This window comes from Corvus moneduloides, chromosome 2, assembly GCF_009650955.1.
Source record: "Corvus moneduloides isolate bCorMon1 chromosome 2, bCorMon1.pri, whole genome shotgun sequence".
Taxonomy (NCBI): Eukaryota; Metazoa; Chordata; class Aves; order Passeriformes; family Corvidae; genus Corvus; species Corvus moneduloides.
In genome coordinates, this window is record NC_045477.1 from 18,913,193 (window position 1) to 18,938,571 (window position 25,379).

Consider the following 25,379-nt stretch of genomic DNA (forward strand, 5'->3'; position numbering starts at 1 on the left):
GTTTTAAAATGGTTCTAAGTTCTAGTAAAAACTTTACAAATTATTAAAATTAAGGTTTAGAAACTAGCCTCAAAGTTCCTGCATGTTTCTTTTTCAATATTCATCCAGTTTAGATGCCTTTAGCACCACAGATGCAAGTTCAAAATGAGAACCAGTATAATCAGTTCACCTGAGACTCTGCAGACTGACTGTGCACAAAGACTGTAATTAGCTGATAAAGCCACGGGGCACTAAAACTGTGTGCCAGTAATCTTGCTAGGGTGCTATATTTACCTAGTCTGTCTTGGCAGTGATCTGTAAGAGGTTTAAAGTAGCTCTCAAAGGCAGAGTTGGTGTTTGAATGATCATTGTTGGGAAGCAAGAATCAACATTTGGATGAATAAAAACTGAAAAAGGTTACCTGGTATGTTTGATGCAATGGGTGCTGCTGGATCAGCGGATGACATTAATGCTATGGAAGTTCACCACTGGTACACAAAGTTTATGAAGGAGTGCCCATCTGGACAACTTTGCCTGCATGAATTTAAACATGTCCTGGATCTACACGGACTTAGCCCTGAAGCTAACAACTATGTGGAACAAGTATTTCACACATTTGACATGAATAAGGTAAGAATTCATTCTTGACTTCCTGGCTTTCTTACGGCTGTCTCATTTGATGCACTCAGAGACAGGTCTCAGAGAGCTGCAAGCTCCCTACACAGAGGTAATGGAAGTGATTCAGAGGTGATTCAATAGAAAACCCTGAACACATAAACCTGAGTGGAGGCGAGAAATGTTGAATGCTCTGTTCCCAGCACATTTTGCCAATTTGAAAGTTTCATACAATTATTCTAATACATGCTGACGGTTTCTCATCTTTGAAAGCCAGATCTTTATTATTATTTTCAGTGTGCATTAATAATTGAAATTTTTATTTACATAGCTGCTTGAAAAATCTTTCTAAAGCAGTAAGTAAGCAAGCAGAAAGTGTTAGGCTGGATCCATAGGTATTAATGCTTTCAGATTATGCAACATGGGCACAATATGTTTTGGCTGTCGCGGGATTAATTCTCAACACCTTCTGTGGCTTAATTCGGTATCAGTCAATCCCCCTTTTCCAAAGGCACATCTGTTTGGTTTTGATCCATCATCCCAGTTTTACTGCTTAACATCCTAGGTCCTCCTAAAGATATGTCCAGCAGCTGTTAGATGCATTGCTGTCTCTGTTATTCCAATGCAGTGTTCATACAGCTTCCTTCTAGCCACGAGACTCAGCCGGAGTTATTTTCCCCTTAAGCCAAGGCAACACCTTCTACCAAATGTGACAAAAGGAGTGAAGAGTCATCTGTAATCCCTACAAAAGTGACTGAAATTAGGCTTAGGCTGAATTGTCAATAATAAAAATTCAGCTTTCAGATAAGAGAACAGAAGGGCCCATCATGGTATAAAAAAAATATTTAAAAAAACAATAAAGCATTAGCGTTCTCTACCCACAGCATTTATTTCAATGAGTTCAGAGATGCAATGAAAAAAGTGTTACTACATTACACAAATGACTTTAACAGCAGGTTAAAATTGGTCCAAATAGTAGCCATAACTACTCCAGACAGTTTCCCTTTCTAGAAATAGACTTTCTGTTCTTCTTTATGGAATTAATTATATTTGTTTCAGAAAATGCTGAGAGTATAAGGTACCATGTGTTTTTACATGCAACAGTACCTCTATTACACTGTTTTCTTGTGTTTCCATACACACCTCCACCCCCAATTCAGCTAGCTTTTTTTGGAATTATGTAATTCTTTCTTCCATTATCCTCAAGGACTCTTCCTATAAAATCAGGCTCATTGCATGCTTTTTTTCCCACAGCCAATTACCAGATGGTTAAACATACTGAAATTTGATTAAGTAGCATCACCTAACTCAATAAATGTGCTAATTACAGATGATGAGCAAACTTCCAGTCTACAAACATGAAACCTGACTTGCAGAAATTGTTAATTTGCTATGTTCTTTTCAATTAATAATTTGATGCACACAGACAGCGTCTGAGCTCACCTAAGAGCTATTCCAGTTTAGCATTAATGTGTATTGCAAAAAGCCCTTGACTTCAGTGCACTTGAAAAGTACAGGGAGCTTTGGCTGTTGGGGATTTTGGCTTTTTTTCTAATGGGAGAACTTCTTTTGGTTTGTCAGCATTTTAAAAATTCCTGATTGCCTTCTCCCACTACAAGTAGCTTATCACCCTTGGAGTAGTCTGCTCAAGTTATGTGAGGAATATTAAGATGTATGCCTTAAATTTGTCAGGTTATATACACATCAGAGTTTGACTCTTGCTACCAATCTCTCATCCTCTTCTCTGGTATCCCCACAAGGTTTTAATCAATTGGTATATTTCCATCAAATTTCAAAAAGCAGGAATTTCAGTTAATTAGCTCCTAATGTTTTCATAAAATTTGGCAGCTGGGTAGCAGGGACACACCCAGAATGAATGCCCCATTCATGCAGAATTAAGCTTTTATTCATCGTTTAAGGCAACAGTTGGCTGACAAAATGATCAGGCACTTGTTTCCTTTTGCCTAGACAAAACACAGGGTGGTGCTGGGGTACCAGGATGTGAGGATTTAGGGGACAAAAGACATAGCTTGTATGGGTCTAGGCTTTTGTTTCGCTGTTCCCAGAAGGGCTTGTTTAATTAATGTTCCATGTTAGACAGAAAAAGATGCTTCAATTTTTTATCAGTTTGGAAGTCTTCCCCCATTTTAATGAAATTTAACAATGATTTGGCCTTTAGGGCTTCATAAAATCCACTATAAAACTGCTTATGCTGGGCTTAAAACCTCATTATTTAATAATGTGCTCCCACTAAATATCTGATATTCATTTGCTGTTCTGCAAGATGTTGTAGCAATCCTCTACTAGCTACTGCTAATCTGAGGCATAGATTTTATTGTGTGTTTTCTTAATTGAGCTGTTGCTCAGCTGCAGCAGTAGGACCAAGCAAAGTTTTTTAGAAGGCAGAACAGGAATAGCACGTTTAGAATTGTCAATTACATAAGATTGTATAGTCTATATTCATTTGGATATGGAAATAAGATGAAGAATGTAGCATCCATTCCAAGATAAAAGGCTGGCAAGTTTTAATCCCTGCCCACTCTATCTGTATAATTTAATGTTTGGAAAGGCTTAAACACTTAGGGAACTGAATCAAGTGAACCAGAATGTTTTACCTGAATGTTTTACTTTTTCCCTTTTAATAATTTTTTTAAAAATCTATTTTTGATTAAACAGCAACAGTACCATTTTTAATGAAATTGCAACAGCTACATTATTCAGATACAGCACATAGCATCTAGATAAGCTGTAACTCAGTTTTATTCTTCTCTTGCATTGAATAAAGTCTTGTGGAAGCCTCATTGAAAACCCTGTGGCAAATGAGAACCGGGACCTCTCAAATAATGTGCCAGGATTTCATAAGTTTCCTCTATGGCATTCACACTGCCTCTGTTTAGTTAGATACGATGTGTATATTTATCTGTTGTAATGTATGTTTCCTGTGAAGTCATTCTGTGGGGCTTCAGGCTGTCTTAGGGGACTGATTTACGTAACAAGAAGAATGAGCTGTGGCCATACCAGCTTGCCAATAGAAATGCATTTGGGAGTTTTATGGCTTGGCATGGCTTTCTCAATAACAGTATCCTCATAGCATTCTTGGTCATTCCCACTGCATCAACCCTTCTAACAAGAGCATGGCTTAGGCAGACTACAACGGAAAAGCACTTGTCGTTTGGATTCTGGTCTTAATGCAGAAATCCAGCTCAAGACTCCTTTCTATGCTTAGCAGAGACAAAGGATCTTATTTCAAGATGACTCAGCTCTTTCCAAGTCAGATGAACCAAGTCTCTCTGCCCTGCCTTATACATCAATGAAATAACAACCTACCTGATTGAGTCAGTGGAAACTAACTCTTTCTTGACAGAAAAAGCAGGTATTTTTTTCAATCAGTTTGTGAAAACATCCTACATGTAAATCTAAAAAAGCCATAATGCAATTTTATTTTGACATTGAAAATTGCAGCATTAACTTTCTTTTGTTTTCTTCACCCTGTCCCCTCCAAACACAGTCCCGCCTGAATTGTGCATATTAATTTTCCTCTGATAGAGGATCAGATTTTCTCTGTTGCCATGGTGGAAAAAATCATTGTCAGATCTATGATATTCGTGTATGAGGAAAAGATTTTGGGATTAAATTCCTTGCAGCATGCGTTTAGATTTTAGGAAGTGAGATTCCAAGCAAACAACAGACTTAGGTGTCTGCAAGCTTCTTCCTGAACCTTAAATTGCTGAAGAGGACTCTTTCAGCTTCCAGTTTCTGTGATAACGAAAGTGCTATGCTTTAAATATTCAAATTTCTATCACTTTATTATCTGAAAATTCATCACTGAGCCTGTGAACAGAACATGTGTTTTAAGTGGATTATGCAAATGAAGCAATATCATTACTTTTTAGTTTCTCTCCATGCCCTTACTGTTTCCTGTTGTAGTCGCTAGATTTAGCTTAGCAGGCTGCAGCTTTCCTGAGAGCTCAGCAGGGATGCTTAGGGCAGCGTGACCATGGTCCCACTCCTGTAGTCCATTTTGGACAGCCCCGCAGTTCTTGCTCCAGCAGCTAGCAGCGCTACAACCAGTGATGGCAAAGGAGGCGAGAAGGGTCTCTCCATGAGGGTTTGAGAGGACTTAAATCACATCTTGTCCCCGTGATCCCCAAAGGCAGAGAGACCTTGTGATCTGGGCACAGGTGGGTTTTCTCAGGGGCTCCAGGGCAGCACATGGGCGGAGTTGGGGTATAGGAACCAATAGGGAGAACCCAAGGGAGTGGCCAGAGCTAGGGGCAAGGAACAGGGAGGGAAACAATGCAGGATAGGAAAAGCAGGGGGTGAACAGATCGCCACATCTCCCCCTTTCATTTTAAATTGAAAAGGGAAGGGCTTAATTTTTATACAACAGAAAAAATGGTAAAACAGTGCAAAATAATTAAATTAAAATGATGAGGTGGCTGGTTGTTGTTGGCTTTGGAGATCCGTGCCAGCTGAGTTCTCACACAACAGCTGCTTTTGTAGCTTCTTCTGCTGAGGCTGCTGGGATGGCATCTTTTTGGTTGCTGCTTGCGGCTTTCGGTCCAGGTGGCGTGGCGAACAGGGAAGGGGCATGCAGCTGCTGTTTCTCTGCCGTGCGGAGCTGCGGATACCCTTGGGGCAGGCTGGGTTGCACAGTCCCCACGCCAGGCCCGCCCCACAGGTCTGGTCCAGAACCGGGCCTTTTCCCCGGTGCAGCTGCTGCTCCCACTGTGATACTACTTGGGGCTGGGCCCTCCCCGCCCAGTCCTGGGGCCAGGGACGGCCTGGCGGGGGCTGGGGCGCCTCTTGCCGAGCCACTGCGGCTTTTTATTTCACTTTCGGTGCGGGTGCTGCTGTCGTGCCGCGGTCGGAGCCAGCTGGCGGGGAGGGAGGTGGGGGTGGCTAGGGGCAGGACCACGGCGGGCACACGGCTGGAATGGACACGTGGTGACAGGGCGGAGGGGCTGTCGGAGGCACACGCGCCTGTGGAGCAGGGACTTGGCATAAAGGCACTCCGTGTTTCGGAGGGGGAGAGCCAATGCAGCAACACCGAACAACACAGGGGGCGGGGTTAAGGAGGGACCAAGGGTTCTCGTGCGCGCGGGAAAATAATGGAGTGCAAGCAGTAGAAGGCAACATGGCGGAGCCGAATACGCAGTTGCGGCCATCTTGGCTGCTGCTTAGAGCCTACACGGCGGGAGTTTTGGGGGGTTGGGATGAGGGTTTAGGGGCAGCTCCTGGGCCGGGGTGATCAGCCCTAGCACAGTAAGGGGACAGGGGAGACACGGAAGGGTCAGAACATTTTCTGATCTCTCCTGAGGGTCGGAGGGAGAGGATCGGAGGTCTCTGTTTCCAGATGACTGAGTGAAACAAAGGTTAGTTCTCTTGCACACAAGGACCCCCCCACACACCATGAATCTTTAAATTCCCAAACTGGGGGCACTGAACTTGCATCTTCTCTTGTTAGGAATAGGTTTTTTCTTGCCAGGGCTTCACATGAGGCGCGACCTCCTTCACCTCGACAAGAACCCACCCCCAACCCTCCACCCAAACCGAGGCAAAAGGATTAAACTTAAAAGAAAAATGATCCCCCGAACCAGGCAATATCCAGCTCCCTTCTGAGGCTTACCAGTACAAAGAGTGCTGGTACACTCTTTTTACCAGGCCCACCAGGCTCCTCTTCAGGGCTTTCCAGAATGGGGAATCAAATTAGGGCACTTGATGTGGTCCATCACTGCCAGACATCTTTTAAGAGTGCTACTCTTCTCAAGAGGCTACTGGCTGTCCTTTTGGTCGTCTCACTGAAACACAAGCTTTGTGTCAGGGAAATGGCTTCCCAAAGGCGATTAGGCTCTCCAGGGCACCTCTTCTCAGATGCCACACATTGGTGCACCATTTTTGTAGTCGCTAGATTTAGCTTAGCAGGCTGCAGCTTTCCTGAGAGCTCAGCAGGAATGCTTAGGGCAGCGTGACCATGGTCCCGCTCCTGTAGTCCATTTTGGACAGCCCCGCCATCTTGCTCCAGCAGCTAGCAGCGCTACAACCAGTGATGGCAAAGGAGGCAGAGAAGGGTCTCTCCATGAGGGTTTGAGAAGACTTTAATCACATCTTGTCTCCGTGATCTCCAGAGGCAGAGAGACCTCATGATCCAGGTGCAGGGGTCTTTTCTCGGGGGCTCCAGGGCGGTAAATGGGCAGAGTTGGGGTACAGGAACCAATAGGGAGGGCCTGAGGGAGTGGCAAGGGCTAGGGGCAAGGAACAGGGTGGGAAACAATGCAGGATAGGAAAAGCAATGGGTGAACAGATCGCCACAGTTTCAGAATTATATACATAAAGACATGTTGCTAGTTCTTTTTAACTTTAGGATTGTATTAGGAAAAGTACTTATACCCATGCTTGCCTTAGATGTGGTGTTAATTCAAAGTATGTACTTTTAATTGGAGATTCATGAGGAGTCTGTTTTCAGTAAGAAGTCCCCTTCCTGAATTTCACTAGCTCTGATTTACATCTTTTCTTCAGGTGCTGTCATGTGATTTTCACCAGTGTTTGTATTTAAATAACCTGATCTTCTCTGTGAGAGAGTTCTGTCAGATCTGAACACTTTTCCCCAATTTTAATGATGTGGTATGGTCTATTTGAAGTTTAGCAAGAGTACCAAGGCTGCAAACCTGGCAAAAGCTCTTATACAACATGAGCATAAATAACATGTTTTGTCTTCAAGAGAGTCCGTGCAAAAGCACCTGAGAACACGTCAAGGTCACTCCAGACAAAGGGAAGGACCCGCCTATTGACAAGCTCTTCAAAAATCTCCTAAATGAGTTTGTTTCCTTGGAGGTGGGGCTGGATGAGAGCCTTAAACCCCTCAGGTTTTCCCCTTTCACTACTGGTAGGTTGTGTGAATATTTTTGTCTTCACTCTCCTTTTTAAAAATTACTTTCCCACCATTTCTAAAGTAAATTCTGTTCAGAGCTGCATTGTCAGACAATTACAATTAATCTTTTCTGGTTTTCTTCTTTATTTTATCATTGCCATTTTTATTTTTATTTGTAAAGCTTGTAAAAGAGTTAGACAGCTGTTTTACTTCCCTATCCACCTCTTATAAAAAACAACTTTTAAAGCTAGGTAGTGGAAGGAAGACTTCAATTATTGCATAGATCAGAAAGAAGATTCTGGTACTTCAAGCAGATAAATAGCAAGAATTGAGAAAGGGAGTGGGAAAAGTGCAGTCAAAAACACAGGAACAGACAGGAATAAGTAGATAACAGCTTTTGAGGAGAAGGAAGAAAGAAGTGAAATGTAAAACAAAAAGCAAAATTTAAAAGATCAAAGCACAAGTATAAAGAGATGGAAATAAATGTTCAAGGACTGGAAGGAGGAAATAGTGCCTCATCCCTTCTTTGTACGTTTATTGAAACCCTTATGTAACTGAAACGTCAGTTGTGGAGAAAAAGTGTTGAAAAGATAGTTAAAATCTTAATAAGAGATTCATTCTCCATCAGAAAGAGAGCTGCTAATTGGACAGAAACAACATACGGGAATAAATGTGGTTGTTTGCTCTCTGCAGTGACAGGGAGAGGGGGCTGGCAGTGGCAGCCACAAGATCCCTCCAGGTGTCTCTCCACAAGGCCTCTCCAGTGTCCCAGAAAAGCACTGAAACAGGGATTACTGGACAGAAATATCACCGTGCTCTTTAGCAAGAACGCCAGCCCTTGTCTTGCAAGCCCAGGCCACTAGGAGATGCCAGTGGCTCAGTGTCTGCTCACCTTGGGAAAGACTTCAGGCACCAGGAAGGAAAACATCTCCAATCAAAACAACGGCACTTAATTAGGGAAGTCAGCCTCATCTTTTAATTAAATGTTTGCTGATGAATCTATTGGCTTGGCTTTCCTTTTTCCAAGGTACTTAGGGGATTTTATTGCTAGTAGAAAAAAAAAAATTAAAATTTCTTCCAAATAGCTGTGCTGTGTAGGCAGATAAAAACAGGAAGCCAGGATTTAGAGTTGTTTAAGGATCTATATGTAGCGTTATTAACTGGAAAAATCCAATTTGTCTAAGCTGAAATCCTTCCTGAAAACAGCCTGTGGCATTAAAATGTTGGGATGAGCATTAATTTGGAACTATTACCATTAACATGAAGATTTCTGGGGATCCTCCCATCTAGTTCATCAGCATGGAAAAGTTCCATGATTGCTTTTCTTGTTATTTGTCCCGGTTGGAGCCAGGACATTTCACTGGCCTCTCAGATTTTCCCTGGATGAGAGAACCCTTTCCCTTCATTTCTAACAAGACCACTGAAACGTAGCATGTTAGCATTAGCAGGGATTGTTAGTCCACCTTGCAGTTCCCTGATGCCTACCAGAGAAGGTGCAGGCCAAGCTCTTGCCCACTTTGAGTTTAGGAAAATCAGTGAATTCAAAATAGCTACTGAAAGAAAGTATTCCTGATTTATCCTCCTGACAAAGGCAACTAGAAACCCTGATGAAAACAACAGCTTCATCAGTGGGTCCTTGTTGTGTTAAGTCATGAACTCCAAATGCAAAATGTAAAGTTGGTATCTCAGGGCACTTCCCATAATCATTAAAACTAAAGGAACCGCGCTACAAATGGTTCTGTGGGAAGGATAAGACTTGTTATTTCATGCTGCATGGTTTGCTGGTTATTTATAGATACGGGTGCACTGTAGCATGTGTGGCTAACAACACCCACAAAATTACGTCTGTCATTGGGTTAATGACAAAAAAAAAGCTCCTAGACCAGGCTCTGCACAACTAAGATAAGCACAGTTGACTTTCTCATCACCAAGACGTGTATCATTGAGCTATACTCATAATCTCCGCGTCAGCAATAATGAAGCAGTAGTACAAAAAGAAATCAGACATAATAGGCTCCTATGGATGTATTGTTTTAATGGTCACTGCCTTCTTTTTCAGTTTTAAGGCTATACAACAACTTAAGGAGTTAATTGTTTGTAGAACTATAGTAGCAGGCACACAAGGAATGTGGCTGTGAACTAGCAAAGTTGGGCCAGTGCTTGATGAGTGTTTTCAGTGAGAGAGTAATTCAGCAATTGTGTGTCCCACAATGGTGCCAGGGTTTAAACACCACAGAAAGCAGCAGTGACCTCTCTTTTTCCCATCTCCATGCTTGAGTTAGCAAGAATTTGTGAGTCCTCTCATGTCAGACAGAGAGATTAGGGGTTGTGTCCTACTAGAAATTTGTCTCATTGGGGCAAAATCTTTCTGGTTTATAAAGGAGAGGAATACAGCCCTTAAAAGCAACCTGCATTCTGATGAAGATAAAAGAAAGAAAGGCCAGCTTGGTCTTCCTCCTTGTATCATGCATAGGAGAAGAAATGCAGAACTGAGAAGCTAAACACTCATTCAAATAGTTAGAAAACTGCAGAGTGGTCCATAGGGAGAAGATGGTGATGGTTGGGACCTAATAGTTTGGATCTTAAAAAAAAAAAAGCAAACAACAAAAAAGCAAAAACCTTAAACACTTAAAACCTTCATAGATAAATTTTCTGACTGGGATAGGCCGTTCCAGCTCTTCTGGAAAGATAACCTTCTCTTTCCAAAATTTTGTGTCTTGTCCAGATGACTCTCTTTCATTTGGACTGGCTAGGTAGTCTCTCTGAAAACACCTCACCCAGGTCTGCTTGAGCTGGGAGGTATGTTGCATCTGCCTTAAGAGACATAAATGGACTCTGAAGTTGGCTACAGATGATGAGTGGCCACATGTCTATGGGGAGCTGGCAAGGCAGCTACTAGAGGGAGATGGCAGGATAAGGGGAAGGAAACCATGCTCTAAAGTCAGGGACATGGGACTGCCTGCAACCTTGCTTCCTCTGGTCCTGCCGACACAGCTCCCCTCTGCAACTGAAATGAGCAGTGGCAGATCTCCATGCGCACCCAGGACTGGTAGGATAAAGCATCCGATGGCAACGGAGTGCTGGGAAGAACAGGATGGAGAGAGAGAAATGGGGCAAAGTATAGAAGCATGAACTCAGTAACTCGAGAGAAAAGTGGCTGTTTTCGGAGAAAATGGAACACAGAAATTGCTGAGGAAGGAAACAGAAAGTGGGGCTGGATTGAGCTGGAGCAGATACAAAAATTTAATTGGCAAAGATGACATAAATTTAGACAAAAATCTGTAGATAAGCTTTTTATTCAAATACATGTAAAACTTGGCATTTGCCACTTCAAGCGATAGCACTTCTCTTTTTTGTATTACACTTCAAAGAGGTAGCGTTCAGCTGCATCTATCAGCGTGGATAGATGCAGCTGAACAAAGATGTGTGGCCTCCTTGTTTCACAACACAGGGCTGCCTGCCTACTGCCAAGGTACCACTGTTTTCACAATACCCAAGAGAAAGAGAATGTCATCTTTATTATTTTATTTTTCTGCTTTTTTATATATCTAGTTACGTTCCTGATCACCCTGCTGAGAAGTTTTGTTTTGTTGTGATGTGGTTTGGTTTTTTTTGAAAGGCTCAAACTCTATTCTCAACCTCCATCAAAAACTACCTTTTTTCACTTCTAAAGAAATCTAAATTACATGACCCCTTCTAAAACTAAGAGCTTTTATGCCATTTTCAGAGCAGAACTAAGGAAACTGATCTTTTTTTTTCTCATGGTTCCCTACAGAGACAGTTTTGCTTTACCTGCAATGTGCATTTTATGTGTGCCCACGTTGTTGCATTGATTGTCCTTGAACCAGCAATCTTTTATTACAGGACTGTCATTTTTGGTGTAAGTGCATAGTCCCACTGTTGCCTGTTTGTATGGGGTTTTTTTATTCCCAGAATATTGTACAGATTCCAGAAAGCTTCTTGGCATCTCAATAGATACTTTTATCTTCAGATAGATAATTTTATCTTCATCTTCTAGAATCAGCTTAGTTTGGTACAGATAGCTCATTAGGAATTTTTTCACTGGGTTTCCTATACACACACTAGTTTCTACAGCCATTTTTTCAGCATTCTTTGAAATGGCTTTCCTATATTAATTTATTCAGTTCAGCTCCACATTGTTATCAATTTTTCTATTTTTATTTATAAATAGAAATGCTCTGATGCCTTTGGCTTCTGCAACGGGTGATTTCTATAGAATTTCTACTATCTCAGCACATGCTTTGTCTGCAGCTCATTAAGTGTCGTCAAACTATGCAGAGGGTTATAAATTTTAGTCTTTTTGTGCCCCATAAAACTCACCTTTCTTTTTATGTCAGGTGTTATATCAACCAATATATACTGTTCTAGTTCCCTTCTAGGGGTGAGAGATGCTATGAGATTGAGCTATAAATCAGATGATTTTTTACCCAGGCATTTTTGCTGTCTTTACAGGTATTTTAGTTATTCTTATTAAGCTAAAGGGATTCTGACAATAGGTATTACTTTAAAAGCATTCCAACTTTAACTTAACATTCTCTTGTAAGTCTTTTGCTAGAAAGTACAAAATCTGACAAAAAGGCCCTTCTTTAAGGCAGTGCAGCAGTCTCTCCTGTGTCTCAATCACTGTGGGTACACTTCCCCAAGACTTGCTATCTGGAAGCAACAAGCAGAAGTAGTGTGTGGATTTTTTGAGGGGGAGAAAAGAGGAGGGAGTGGAGGGGGATCAGTTATGTGTGAGCAACTCCCAAGTTCCCTGTGCCTAAGTGAAATCCTGTGACCAGTGTCTGCACAAGGTCATGTGAAGAGATGGGAGAGAGCTGTCATTGCCTGAGTGAAACAGAGAAAAGAGGAAGGATGACTAGCACTGGGTGAGTTATTGATGGACAGTTCTTAACCTAACCATATCATGTCAAATTTGCAGCCTGCTTAAGTCTTGTTCCTGGTACTCTGTTGTCTTGTCTTCAGCTGGGATAGAGTTCATTTTCTTCCTAGTATCTGGTACAATGCTGTGTTTTGGATTTAGTAGGAGCAATATTGATAACACACTGATGCTTTGGTTGTTGCTGTGTAGTGTTTATCCTAAGTCAAGGACTTTTCAGTGTCTCATGCTCTGCCACTGAGGAGGTGCACAAGAAGCTGGGAGGGAGCACAGCCAGAACAGCTGACCCAAACTGGCCAAAGGGACACTCCATACCATAGAATGTCATGCTCAGTATATAAACTAAGGGGAGCTGGCTGGGAGGGGCTGGGCATCGCTCAGCAGATGGTGAGTAATGGTATTGTACTACACTGGGTTTTGCTGGGTTTTATTCCTCTCTCACATTATTATTAGTAGTAGTAATAGTAGTAGTAGTAGTTATTTATTTTATTTCATTTATATAAATATAAATAAACCATTCTTGTCTAAACTCATGAGTTTTACTAGTTTTTTCCTATTCTCCTCCCCATCCCACCAGGGGGAGGGTGGGGGTGGTGAGAGTGAGAGCACAGCTGTCTACAGTACTTAGTTGCTGCTTGGGATAAAACCACAACACCTGTCTTTGCTGTTTGACACAATTATTGGTCATTCCTTAAAGAGCAGGGCATGATGGCTGAAGAAGAAAATTCAGGATTATTGTCAGACTGTGCATAGTCAAGAGGTTTGTCTGCTTTCCTTTCACCTCCCTTGTCCTCGCATCCTCTTCATTCACCCTCACTGTTCTAGCCAGCACACATCTGCAGATGAAATGCCTGCACAGGGTGTGTTTCCATTCTCCCTCATCACTGCGACCACACAGCATCTCTAGGGCTCAGACGTGGTCTCTGGAGGAAAGGCAACACACTGACAATCCGACTTTGCTCTATGTTCTTTGCCTACTGAACCAAGTTTTGGCTAAACTGATGGCAATGTCTGTGTCTTTCTGTTTGATTTTCAGAGGTTCATGGGCACCTGGAAAGTGTTCAAGCTTTCTTACTTGTATGCCATATTTTGAAGTATATGATGATAAACTTATTGGTGTCCTTGTGGAGAGCTGTAGCAAAGGAGTATGGGAGTCCCTCTCAGAAACTGACCTGATCCTATAAGATATTGATTGCTCTCTGGCTGAAGTCGGGCTGGAGGATGATTGCCATTTTTCATGGGCACTCACCACCTCACAGGACTGTGCTCTTTAACTCCACTGTGTGATTATAAATGAAAAGGATGAATGGCAGTGCCTTGTTTCTGAGTCACTAAAATCCTGTATGTTTACACTGATATTTATAGCTCCACATTTCTTTGTCCTATAGTAAGGCTCCTGAGCCACTCATCTCCTTGTAGAAAAGGACTTCTGTACTAATCAGTACAGAAGTATTACTGATACCTAACCCCTTCCCTGAGCTTATGAAGGAAGAAGGAATTCAGCTCCTGAAAGCTGTAAAATAAAAAGCAGGACTACAGCACTGACCAATAGCAAACCTGTTTTTAATTTATTTACCAGACTAAGTCGATTCCTCTTAAGGAAGTTACTGTAAAAGATTCCTCTTTCAGTCAAGTTCTGTGACAAGGCTGATGACCAAAACTGTATGTTATATCTGGAAACCCATGCTGAGAGGGAAGAAATAGGATGCAATTTGCACACAAATACAAGATCCCACACAGCATATTTATGATAAAAAGTACATCAAGGAGGAGTCCAAAGGGCTCAATTTTTAGAAAGGCTTAATCCACTTATAGCAAAGAGGATGTAATAATAGTCATTTCTGTTTGCACTGACAACCTTTTCCATCCTTATTTGCCGCAAAAATTATAGCTATTCCTTACAGCTATTCCAGGATTAGACTCTTATGTGTTGCTAATGGGTTGTATATAATTCAAAATCAATCACTTTTAGAATATCCTCTTTTTGTAACAGATATGTTTGTAGTCAGTGGGAGAGTGATGAACTATAATTCGACTATGGTGCTCTTTGCTTCTACTTTAGCCACAATTTGAAATCCCTTCTATTTTAGACATGGGCATTAAAGGTAATCTCATGAGTAGAGATAGGCACTAAATAAAAATAGAGACTTACGTGTAAGATGTTTAACGTGGCCATTTAAAAGCCATATTAACCCGAGTGGTTGTTATGAGCAAGACTTTGAACCTGGGAGATAGAAATGTGAACAGACTAAAAGGGACGCTTACTGTGTAACAACATGGGCTCCCAAGAATCATCACCCTTGCAAGATGCCCCTGCAGAGATGCACCATTATTACAGCAAATTTATGAGAGAATGTCCGTCTGGGCTGCTTAGTCTGCACGAATTCAAGAAGCTTTTGGGCCTTCAAGGGCTGGATCCAGAGGGAGACCTATACATTAAACGAGTGTTTGATATCTTTGATCTGAATCAGGTAAACCTTCTTTTCTTTATTTTTTTTAATCTCATACAACTGCTTTGTTAGTGAGTTGTAGCCTGCAGGCTCTTCTTTGTGCTATGCTCCCAAAACTGCTCTTGTGGACAGGTTTGCCATAAAGGTGCACTAGAGGTAAAGAAGTGGGACTGTGCTTTGAGGGTTTGCATTAGGATTTTTGTTAGTACCTTCTAGAGCACTTAAAAAAAAGTCAAGAAGCAATTCTTAAAAAGAGGTGTAATTTCCAGTTCACTGGTTATTCTTCTATTTGTTGCTTATCCTGTGCTTGTATATAAGCATATGAAAACGTTGGTGTGCTCAAAGTTAATAAGTTCTTACAACAATGTTAGACAAAGGGGAAATACGGTCCGCACTTAACTGAAGATGAAGGGCAGTGTATATAAATGGATTTAAATTTATTTTCTCAGAGTACTATATTGAATGTGTGGCAGAGAGGAAAGCAACTCAGATGATCAGTTCACATGCAGTGTACAAGTCACAAGACCAAATACTACTGAATGGTCAAGCAGTTTCTCCAGGCTACACTTCTAATTTACCCTCCTTTCTACTGCAATAACTGCTTAAGATTGCAATCAGCTCTCTGTAATGTAGCTGGCTCCCAGACAGACAAGATATATTTTCCTTAGTAGTACAGACAAGGCTGAACACACAGTCATCTGGTACTTCTGTGTAGCACCCTTTTCTAGGTCTGTCTTGAGCACCGCCTCATGCTTGTAAGGTCCTGGAGCTGGCCACCTTGAGCCCTCCACTCATTGTGATGTTGTGTGGCCTGGGGCACACACTCTGCAGTACCGTGAAACCTTCAGATTTGTTGAGACCTTCAGATTGTGGATTAATGTAAAAGTGAGGAGAGTGGAATCAAAGCAGGTTACAGAAAGAGCATTTGCTCACTCTTTGCTGTGGCAATGGCCAAAGACTTAAAATAGGAACCATCGGTTATTTGGTGCTTCTCTATCTGGTGTTACAGAGTTGTGTCATCCTGCTCTGCAGGCTGTCATCACCTGTACATGAAGTGGTTAAACTGCCAGATATTAAAGCAACTGCTTTCATGAGAAGTAGAGGATAGATGCTTGGAGGGACTTAATACGCGTTTTAAATGTAGATGGGCTGTATGTATAGCATCAAGAACAGAGAGGCATGAAGAGCTGCACCAGGATTGTCAGCTGGAGAACACACTGCCTTTTCAGCACAGCTTTCAGAATCACCGTCCTCAAAGATCTCAGCTGCCTCATCTCTGTGACTGAACTCCCTCTTTTATCAGGAACTTTTTTGCTGCATCTTTCTGAACTTTTGTCTTCATCCTTGTCTTCCTCAGATGAGCTAAGATCAACACAGGCTAAAGAATGGGAAAGCAGGGTAATGACCAGGAAGTCAGTCTTGCAGGAAAACCGCTTCATTGCCCATCATATTGCTGACCATCACAACTTTCAGGAACACATCCTTGGGGGACTGCAGGGTATGGCTGTAAAGTCAAGACAGGAGAAAGCATTCCCCCCCACTTCCTTCTCCCTTGTCTGTATTTTATAATTCTTGGGGTCACAGATACCAGACCAATGAGGGGTGACCTGTTTGGTTAAACAAACTGGGTGGTTGGAATGCAGTCCCTTTGTCAGAGAAGGCCATATATGTCCAGATGGCGTCTTAGTATGACACCTCTACCAGTCCCTACAGATATCCCTTTTTTTCAGGTGTTTCATAACTAGTTTTACTGAAAATTTCAGCTTTCCATGTAATGTGGAGTTGAACTGTGGTTACAGCAAGGACATCCCAACCTTTAGATCAGTTCCCAAGCTAAAAGAAAAATGAGGAAATAAAGTCCCAAGAAAACAGAGTAGAGCAATAGGTATTAAACAATAGAGCATCTGGGAATCAAGCCAGAGTGCAGCAAAGCTCAGAAATCTATGCTGATCAATAGCCTGTGAGCATTTGTAAAGGTATGTTAGATATTGAGAAGATCAACCTTGCTAGGGAAGGATGTCAGGCAAATGAAACTAACACTGGCATATTCTAGACCAACAGATATTTTTATTCAGTAAAAAATGGGAAGGAGCAATTTAAGATGTAAGATGCAAGATTTAGCTCCTGTGCCCATGGCAACTTTTTACAGAGCTTTACAGATTTGCCGTATTTTAATCTCTATTCAGTATAATGATTGTATTCCTTTTCTTTTCCTCGCATTGTTAAAGGCACTCTGTTTTCACAAATTTGAATTTTTTTTCATTTATTACCAAGACAAATGGCCACTATGTTTAAGGAATACTTTTAGAAACAAGTAGCATCGATCAAACGCATTTCAAGTACATGGCTGTGATGTTTTTTATGTGATTAAGATGAGAATAAAGTGGCAACAGACAGCTTCTTAGGGCAGGAAAAAAAGACTGTTGCATGTTGTTGATGAGATAAAATAGGAGGATCTCTTTATTCCATATACTCACTTTTTGTTCTATAACCTTTCTACAGATTTTTCTCTACCCCAGGATTTTTGGCAAAAATGTAGGATTTGATCCAGAGAAGTTTTTAGTTAAGTACCAATGCGTGAAGAGTGGCCAATGGATGGCTGACTGAGGGTATCACACTGTGGGCTCTGAAATGGCAACTATTATTGTACAAAAAAGGGGCCTGTGACATTATGCAGAACATTTAGGCACTCTGCTGTATTAAACAGATGAGAATCTTTCATCTCCAAGCCACAGAAATTAATGGATGCAAGTGCATAATGCACAAATTCAGAAATAATCTGGTCATTTTTGATTGCATTCAGTTCCTTCAGTACTTTAACAGCTTCTGAGGTATGAAGATCAAAATTTTGTTTCCTTTTCTACTGCATTTGTTTCTGGATTTTGCTTTCTAATAAAGGGGTCATTATCCCAGTGAGTGGCAGAGTATACAAAACTTCTTGATGGAAATTATTTCCTTTCTCTTAAAAGTACCCTTCATACAGAAGTGCTGTTATAATTAGATGGTTGGCAAACTTGAACCTTCTCCCATGCTTCCCCCAGCTGACTTTTATGACCTGATTTTTTCCTGCTCTAACCATGGTTTAATAGTGGACTTTTACAGTTTAAAATTGTTATGACTTCTATTGCTGAAGCTTTTAAAAACCATATAGTTTAGGGACTATTTTACAGTTGATCTAAATCTAGAGAAACTCATTATGGAAAACTTGAGTCATCTAATACGGTCTTCTAAGCATAAAATATATTTTTCACATGTAGGCTTCCGTTTTCTCAAAATAGGAATCCGCTCACAAAGCTCTGCTAAAGAGTTAGTCCTGTGAGTAATCTACAATTCCAATTATAGCAGCCTAATGCCTCGAGTTAATCTGAGGACATCCACGGTTGCAGGTATATAACCAGATGATAAAACACTCTTGAAAGGTGAAATAGACTTTCCCCTCTGTGTTTCATGTGTACCCAGTTTAAAACCTCTAGCATGTAAGGTGTGGAATACTAACCTCATAGGCTGCCAGTGGGACTGTGGTGAGGGGATGTAATTACAGTTGTGAATTGCATTTCACCTTCGCATTGCCTTTGCTGCTTCCAGCTGAAGCCTGTTACAAACACCCTGCTCCCTCTTAGGATTTCCAGTAAAAACCCCAAATTTCTAGTAAACTGAAAATAGTTAAAAAGGAATAATAGCAGCATGGTAAGGTTTTTTTTGACAATTTGTGATAGATTGAAAGCCCAGTCAAAACTCATTTCACTCAAGTCATCCATATAAATACCAACAGGAATTCAGTTGCAAACCAAACCTTATCATTCCCTGCCTTTCTTTAAGTTGGACATAATAAAGTAGTTCAGCTCCCCACTCATGGAAGTCACTATGGCCAGTGGACGTATGACAGGGAAGGGGACATCTTCACAGACCAATTTAATGCCATGTGGAGATTGAGGTCTCCTCTGGTCCCGGCAGCAGGCAGAACATTTCATGCCAAAGAGGCAATGGTGCTGTGGCTGTTTGGCTTCTTGGGCTCAGTTATCTGACATGCTAATGTGTGTATGGATACAGCTATAAGGTAAGGTACACCTGTATCGTAACAGGTACACCTGTAAGGTACGGGTACACCTATAAAGTAAGGGATACCTGAGGTAATGTACACCTGCAAGGCACAGGTACATCTGTAAGGTACGGGTACACCTGTAAGGTACAACTACACCTGTAAGGTACAGGTACATCTGTAACGTACAGGTACATCTGTAAGGTACGGGTACATCTATAAGGTACAGGTACACCTGTAAGGTAACGTACATCTGTAAGGTACAGATACACCTGTAAGGTACAGATACACCTGTAAGGTAAGTTACACCTGTGAGGTACAGGTACGCCTATCAGCACTGTACAGGTATTCGTGACTCCAGCTCAACAGAGTGCACCTGTTCAATGTACAAAGGCATTTCCAGGCAGGGCCTGTTTCGATGTGAGGTTAGCGACCAAGGCTGTGTCTGAAAAGCTTTCTTCTCAGAAACATACTAAATAAGCACTAACCCTTTCTAGTGTGTCTCTTGTGCAGACTACCAGTGGTTTCATAATTAAATGACCTTATACACCAAGAACAGAGTCATCTTTTTAATTTTTTTAAGTTCCTTAAAAACAGGGGCTATAATGTGAAGATTTTCAGCCCTTCCTTGCCCGCTGTGGGATGCTTTGCTAATAATTAAACATACAAACAAGCAAGCAAATAAATATGCTAGTGAAGTTTGAAAGCTGTTCTTCATCATTCTTAACAGCATTGAAAAATAAAGATGCTGAATGTTTGGAACTGTAATTACAAAGTTCACTTTCCTTGAGATTATCACAAGGAGTGCAGAAGGTAGCATTTCAGGAAACATTTTATTGATGACTCATACATTAACACTTGTAAGCATTACTTATATAATGACATTGGCAGGATAATAAGTGGAAGGTTTATCTTTTGTCACAGCTTCCCAATGAAAACTTCCAAAAATAATGTGTTTATTAAAATATAAGTGCAACCAAGTTAATTTTTTTAAGTATTCCCTTTCTTAGACTTGAAGAGTCCCCTCTTAGGGAAAAATTATCTCAGTCTTCTTCGCCCTTAAGCTATTTGTAATACAAAAATTATAAATCTGCAAGCACATACAAATACATTTAATTCTTCCTACTTTTTTTTCTCCCCCTGCATCTCAGTCCACACATAACTGGCAGTCCTAGTCCATGCATCCTAATGATGAATTTTAGAGAGGAAATAGTTATGTTCACCTAAAATATCTCAGTAGTTGCCAAGTATACTGATGTATATTTGGTTTTCAGGGAGACTATGTATCATACTTCAGTGCTGTTATATCTGTCAAAACGAGGTTTCACAGATGTTAAAGGAGAAAACATATCTAGAAATATGGAAATAGAAAAATAATGTCTGGTGTATCCATAATACATTGGAAGTGTTATTTGCTCTAGGCAAAAATAAGGAAAAATTCTACCGTTATCACTGCTACTATTTAATACTTATTCTAAAATATTTTCTTTCTTTAAATCAGAAACCCAGATCACTGTCATTCATTTCCTGCTAGTTTGCAGATAGCTTTTGACACCACTAAAAATGAAAATCAAACACATTGATTGATTGATTGGGTTCTTATGACCTCTGCAGGACAAAATTTGCATAGCCATTTGCATACGTGAAGCAATGTACTGAAAATGGGATGCTGCTGTTGTAGGTCTCTTACTGCTTCTTTTGGCATTAATTGAAACTAGCTACAGGAATAAGTGTCTGTTGCTTTGTAAGAAAATTGGATTTTAAAAGGTAGGATTACTGTGAAGAGTAAAGAAGATTAATAGGAATTGGCACTGAAGGAAAATTACACAAATTCAAGGATTTTCTGTTAAAATTTATAAAGCATTGGACAGACCACATCAGAGAACACTATTTCCTACTACACTTCTTATGCAGAGATAAAGTTGGTAAATGCACAAAGACAGACACTCCACAGCAGTTTTAGAAATCTTTAGATAAGGAGCCACCAGCTGATGTCAACCTTTAATCATTTTTCTACTTTGTATTTTTCATTTAAAATGTAAAGTAGTTCTTTGATAGAGTTCATCTGACATCATTATGCAAATTAGAATGATAAAAAAAAGATTTTAAAATGAATCCATTTAAAATATAAAGTTTTAAAAGGATGTTTGATGTAGAACAGATAATAAGAAATGCAAAAATATGTTACTTCAATAGAACTTTGTTGCATGTAGGGATGACTACATAGCAATGTAAACTAAATCTCAAGTTAAATCTTTTTTTTTTCTTTTTCCCATTTCTTTTTTTTCCTGAAGAGTAACGGATTCCCTTCACTTCTTGTACTTTGAACAAACCTGATAAGTGTTGGGAGGAAGACCACCTTTTCTTTTTTTCCCATCCTAGCTCCTTCCCCACTGTGTTTCTCTGTCTTTAATTCAAATTTTCATGTAGTCTTTTCAGCATCTGATTTTATGTTCTGGATATAAATAGATGTTATCTTCTTTTGGTTATATGGACATGAATGTGGTTAGCCAAGTACAACATCTTTGGTATTGTAGTAAAAGCAAATGAGACTCATTTCACCATGAAGTGGTTGCACCTTATATTCCATGAAAAGCGTACAAATGTCCGAAGAAAGATGCCATATTTTTCAGAGATCTTTTGCTGATTATTGTAATTTATTCTTCATTTGACTTTCAGTTGTTTTTTTCCTTCTACTTTTTCCACCTTAAGAATTGTGAGAGAGAGAGGAATATTATTTTCATCTCTATGAAGCAACTAGTCTAGAGATTCTAGTGAAGATATAATTTTGTTAAAGACAGCAGGGCCCAGCTGAGCAATTGTTACCTAGCACGGTGTCTTAGCTGCCTTCCACATGATCACAGAGGGTATGAAGAGCTCTTAAAGGATGAAAAAAAAAATGGGTGCTGGAGAGCAATGCTTCAAAAACTACCTGGAAGCTAAATCTCAATTATTTCCACTTCTTGTGGGATTAACTATAATGGCTCAGGACATCTTTGCTGAGTCCCCTTTCCTGGAAAATATAATCTTAAATTGGCCTTCTTTTCCCAGACTGTCTTGCTCTGTTGACAGTCTTGGGAATAGCAGCCGTGGTATGAATTGTCAGGCTGCCTAAGGAGTCACTTAGCCCGTTTGCTGCATCCATACATGTTTGCAAGCTTTACCAAAGCTGACACAATAAAATTGAATTAAATAGTTAATAGATAGTAAGGATGATAATCGGAGAAATATTTTCCCAAGCTTTCCTGAACTACTCCTCTTTTGTGTCGTAAGTCTCTGAATAGTTGTGCAAACATAAGTTCACCAACACACATAACTTTAGGGATGTCTTCAGCCTGAAACGACTCCTTGGACATTTTTCTTAGCCTATTCTAACCAACCAGCTTAGCCAAGGCAACAAGATTGTAGCAGAAACATCTGCATTACCCTGTGGGGCCAAGAACCATATAAACTGATATTGTATTGAGGCAGGATATTTTACGTTATCCCTTTTCCATGGTTCTTGTATTGGCTCAGCACATGTAGCTAGCACTTCTACTTTGCCCGGAGAAGTCTAACACTTGCTTTTTTCTGATTTTGAAGGCTTTGTTACTCTCATAAATGTCTCCACAACAAGAAAAGCCGAGAAAACTTATTTTATTTTTATGACAGTCATTGCGATCACATTGTAGTCAGAAATAAAAGCCTGTATGTCAAAAAACTAATCAGCTTCTAAACCAAGGGCTAGAAGAAAATAAGGCTCTAGATATGTCTTAGACAGCAAGTATTCTTCTGTCAGAAGAAAAAAAATCTACAGCTGTTACTTCCTGATATATTTGGACTTTTTGAAGGTAACATATAAAAATCCTGTTCCCATTAGTTTCAGACACAATCCAACAAAAGCAACAAAGCCAAATCATTTGCTTCTCCTTAATTTGGAGTAATGTTGCATAAAATTATCTCAAATGTAAAGTAACTACCCTGATTACTGTAAATACGGAGGTTAAATTATGCTTTGCTGTGTTCAAGGCAGTGTTAGTTACCTAATTTTTCTCAGTATGCATAAGTGCCTTTGAAAGGTGCAGTGCCCTGATAAAAAATTCCATGTTCTATAAATATTTCACCTGTTTGCAAATACTACTCTATTTATTTACAGACTATACTAAAGAATGCCTTTTTTCTCATTCTAAACTACCTCCCAAATTTTTACATTCAATTGTATATATTGGTTCCAAAAAAAAAGGATTCTGTAATATTATAAGTACTTCCCACAGTTATTGGTGCAATTTCATAATCTTAGTTTTGTTTTCTAGTGGTTTGCACAGGACACACTGCTGTGATATTACAAACTTATGCTATAATAATGGGTCATTACCAACTAAAAGCCTACATCATCATTAAAATCATCACTTGCTTAATGCAAGTACAGTTGAATTCTTGACTGTAGGATTTAACATTATGATTTCTGAGTTATGATCTAAAAGTTTTAGACCAAACATAATTCTCCAGTAGTGACCCACACCCAGCAGCAGTCGCTCCTGTGCAGAGGAGGAAGTGTAAGACCAAATCAGTATGCCCAGTTAATGATGATGGGGACCCTGGGGAACCAGCAGGGGGGCCAGAGCCTGAAATCATCGCTGAGTCCCTGTCGTACGACAGTCTCCACAATCTGCAAAAAGACATTGTGCGATGGAGGCGAGAGGCTTATACAACCTGGCTGCTTTGGGTTTGGGACCTTATGGGCACAGGTGTGCAACTGGATACTGGTGAGGCAAGGTATTTGGGGTTCCTGACCCAGGATGCGGGTATTGATCAGGTGTTTGTGAGGCCCCCTTTCTCTCTGGGAGCGACTTTTAACAGGTGTAAGAGAGACGTTTGTTCACAAACACAGAATGCAGGATCACCATCATAGAATGCCCTGGAAGACCATTGAGGAAAGGATCCAACAGCTAAGAGAGGTAGCAGTATTAGAGCTATTCTTTGGGAGGGACAGACAGCATAATAATGACCCCAGCAAGGTCAGGTGCACGGGGCAGATGTCGTGGAACCTGGCAAAGCTAGGGCCATCCCAGTACACCACCATCATTGCAATGATTAATGCTGAGGACAACCGCAAGACAGTGGGTTCCATCACCAACAGGCTCAGGTACTATGAGAGTATGGTCAATGGCCCGATGCAGGCCCATGTCTCTGCTGTGGTTAAGGACCTCAAAGAGGAGTTTGAAGAGGAGATTAGGGAGGTGAGGGAGGAGGCGAGGAAGAACAGTGTGGCACCACTGCAAGTCACAGGCCCCAACGTCAGAGCCTGATATCCCCCAGCTTGGGAGAGGGGGTACACCCCATGAGCTGACCTGTGGTTCTTTCTGTGGGACCATGGGGAAGACATGAGAAGGTGGGATGGGAAACCCACTTCTGTCCTGGCAGCACAGGTGCACAAAGTCAAGGAGGAAAACACTAACTGAGGGAGTTCTGCCAAAGTGAAGGTAGCCTCAGCCTCCCGTGACCAAGCTGCCAGGTATTACAGAAGGGAAGATGATATGTCAGATCCCCTTGAAGGAACCTCTAGTATGTATGCCTGGGGAGGAAATTATAACCCGGGCTAGAGGGGCCCTGTCTCTAGCCAAGTAGAGGCATGGGAAAATCACATCTTTTGGACGGTGTGGATCTGATGGCCTGGCACATCAGAGCCACAAAAATATGAAGCCTTGGTAGATACTGGTGCGCAGTATACCCTAATGCCATCAGGACATGTGGGGGCAGAACCTGTTTCTATTGCTGGGGTGACACGGGGGTCCCAGCAGTTGACCCTGTTGGAAGCTGAGGTGAGCCTGACTGGGAAGGAGTGGCAGAAACATCTGATTGTGACTGGTCCAGAGGCCCCGTGTATTCTGGGCATAGATTTCCTCTGGAGCAGCTATTTCAAAGACCCAAAAGGACTCAGGTGAGCTTTTGGAATAGCTGCTGTGAAGGCAGAGGGCATGAGGCAATTGAACACCTTGCCTGGACTGTCAGAGAATCCTTCTGCAGTTGGGCTACTGAAGGTGGAACAGCAACGAGTGCCAATTGCCACCTCGACAGTGCACCACCGGCAGTACCGGACAAATCAAGATGCTGTGATCCCCATCCACAAGATGATCCGTGAGCTGGAGAGCCAAGGGGTGGTCAGCAAAACACACTCACCCTTCAACAGCCCCATCTGGCCTGTGTGCAAGTCTGACGGGGAATGGAGATTGACTGTGGACTATCGTGCCTTGAATGAAGTGACTCCACCGCTGAGCGCTGCCGTGCCGGACGTTGGAGCTCCAGTACGAGCTGGAGTCCAAAGCAGCGAAGTGGTACGCCACTATTGACATTGTCAATGCCTTCTTCTCCATTCCTCTGGCAGCAGAGTGCAGGCCTCAGTTTGCTTTCACCTGGAGGGGTGTGCAGTACACCTGGAACTGACTGCCCCAGGGGTGGAAGCACAGTCCCACCATCTGTCATGGACTGATCCAGACTGCACTAGAAAAGGGTGAGGCTCCAGAACATCTGCAATACATTGATGAC

The 25,379-nt window shown here is 41.3% G+C and overlaps 1 protein-coding gene across 2 annotated transcripts in view; it reads left to right on the plus strand.

Moving 5' to 3' along the window:
* Positions 1-301: 301 nt before the first annotated feature.
* GUCA1C (guanylate cyclase activator 1C) overlaps positions 302-25,379 on the plus strand; it is a 40,429-nt gene continuing 15,351 nt past the window's right edge. The window contains exon 1 of one of the 2 annotated variants that reach the window (XM_032098317.1): positions 302-609. In XM_032098317.1, the coding sequence (XP_031954208.1) occupies positions 406-609 (204 nt within the window). In that variant the 5' untranslated portion in view covers positions 302-405. Of the gene's footprint in view, positions 610-14,556; positions 14,837-25,379 lie in introns of those variants that run through there. The other variant, XM_032098318.1, reaches the window with a different exon arrangement.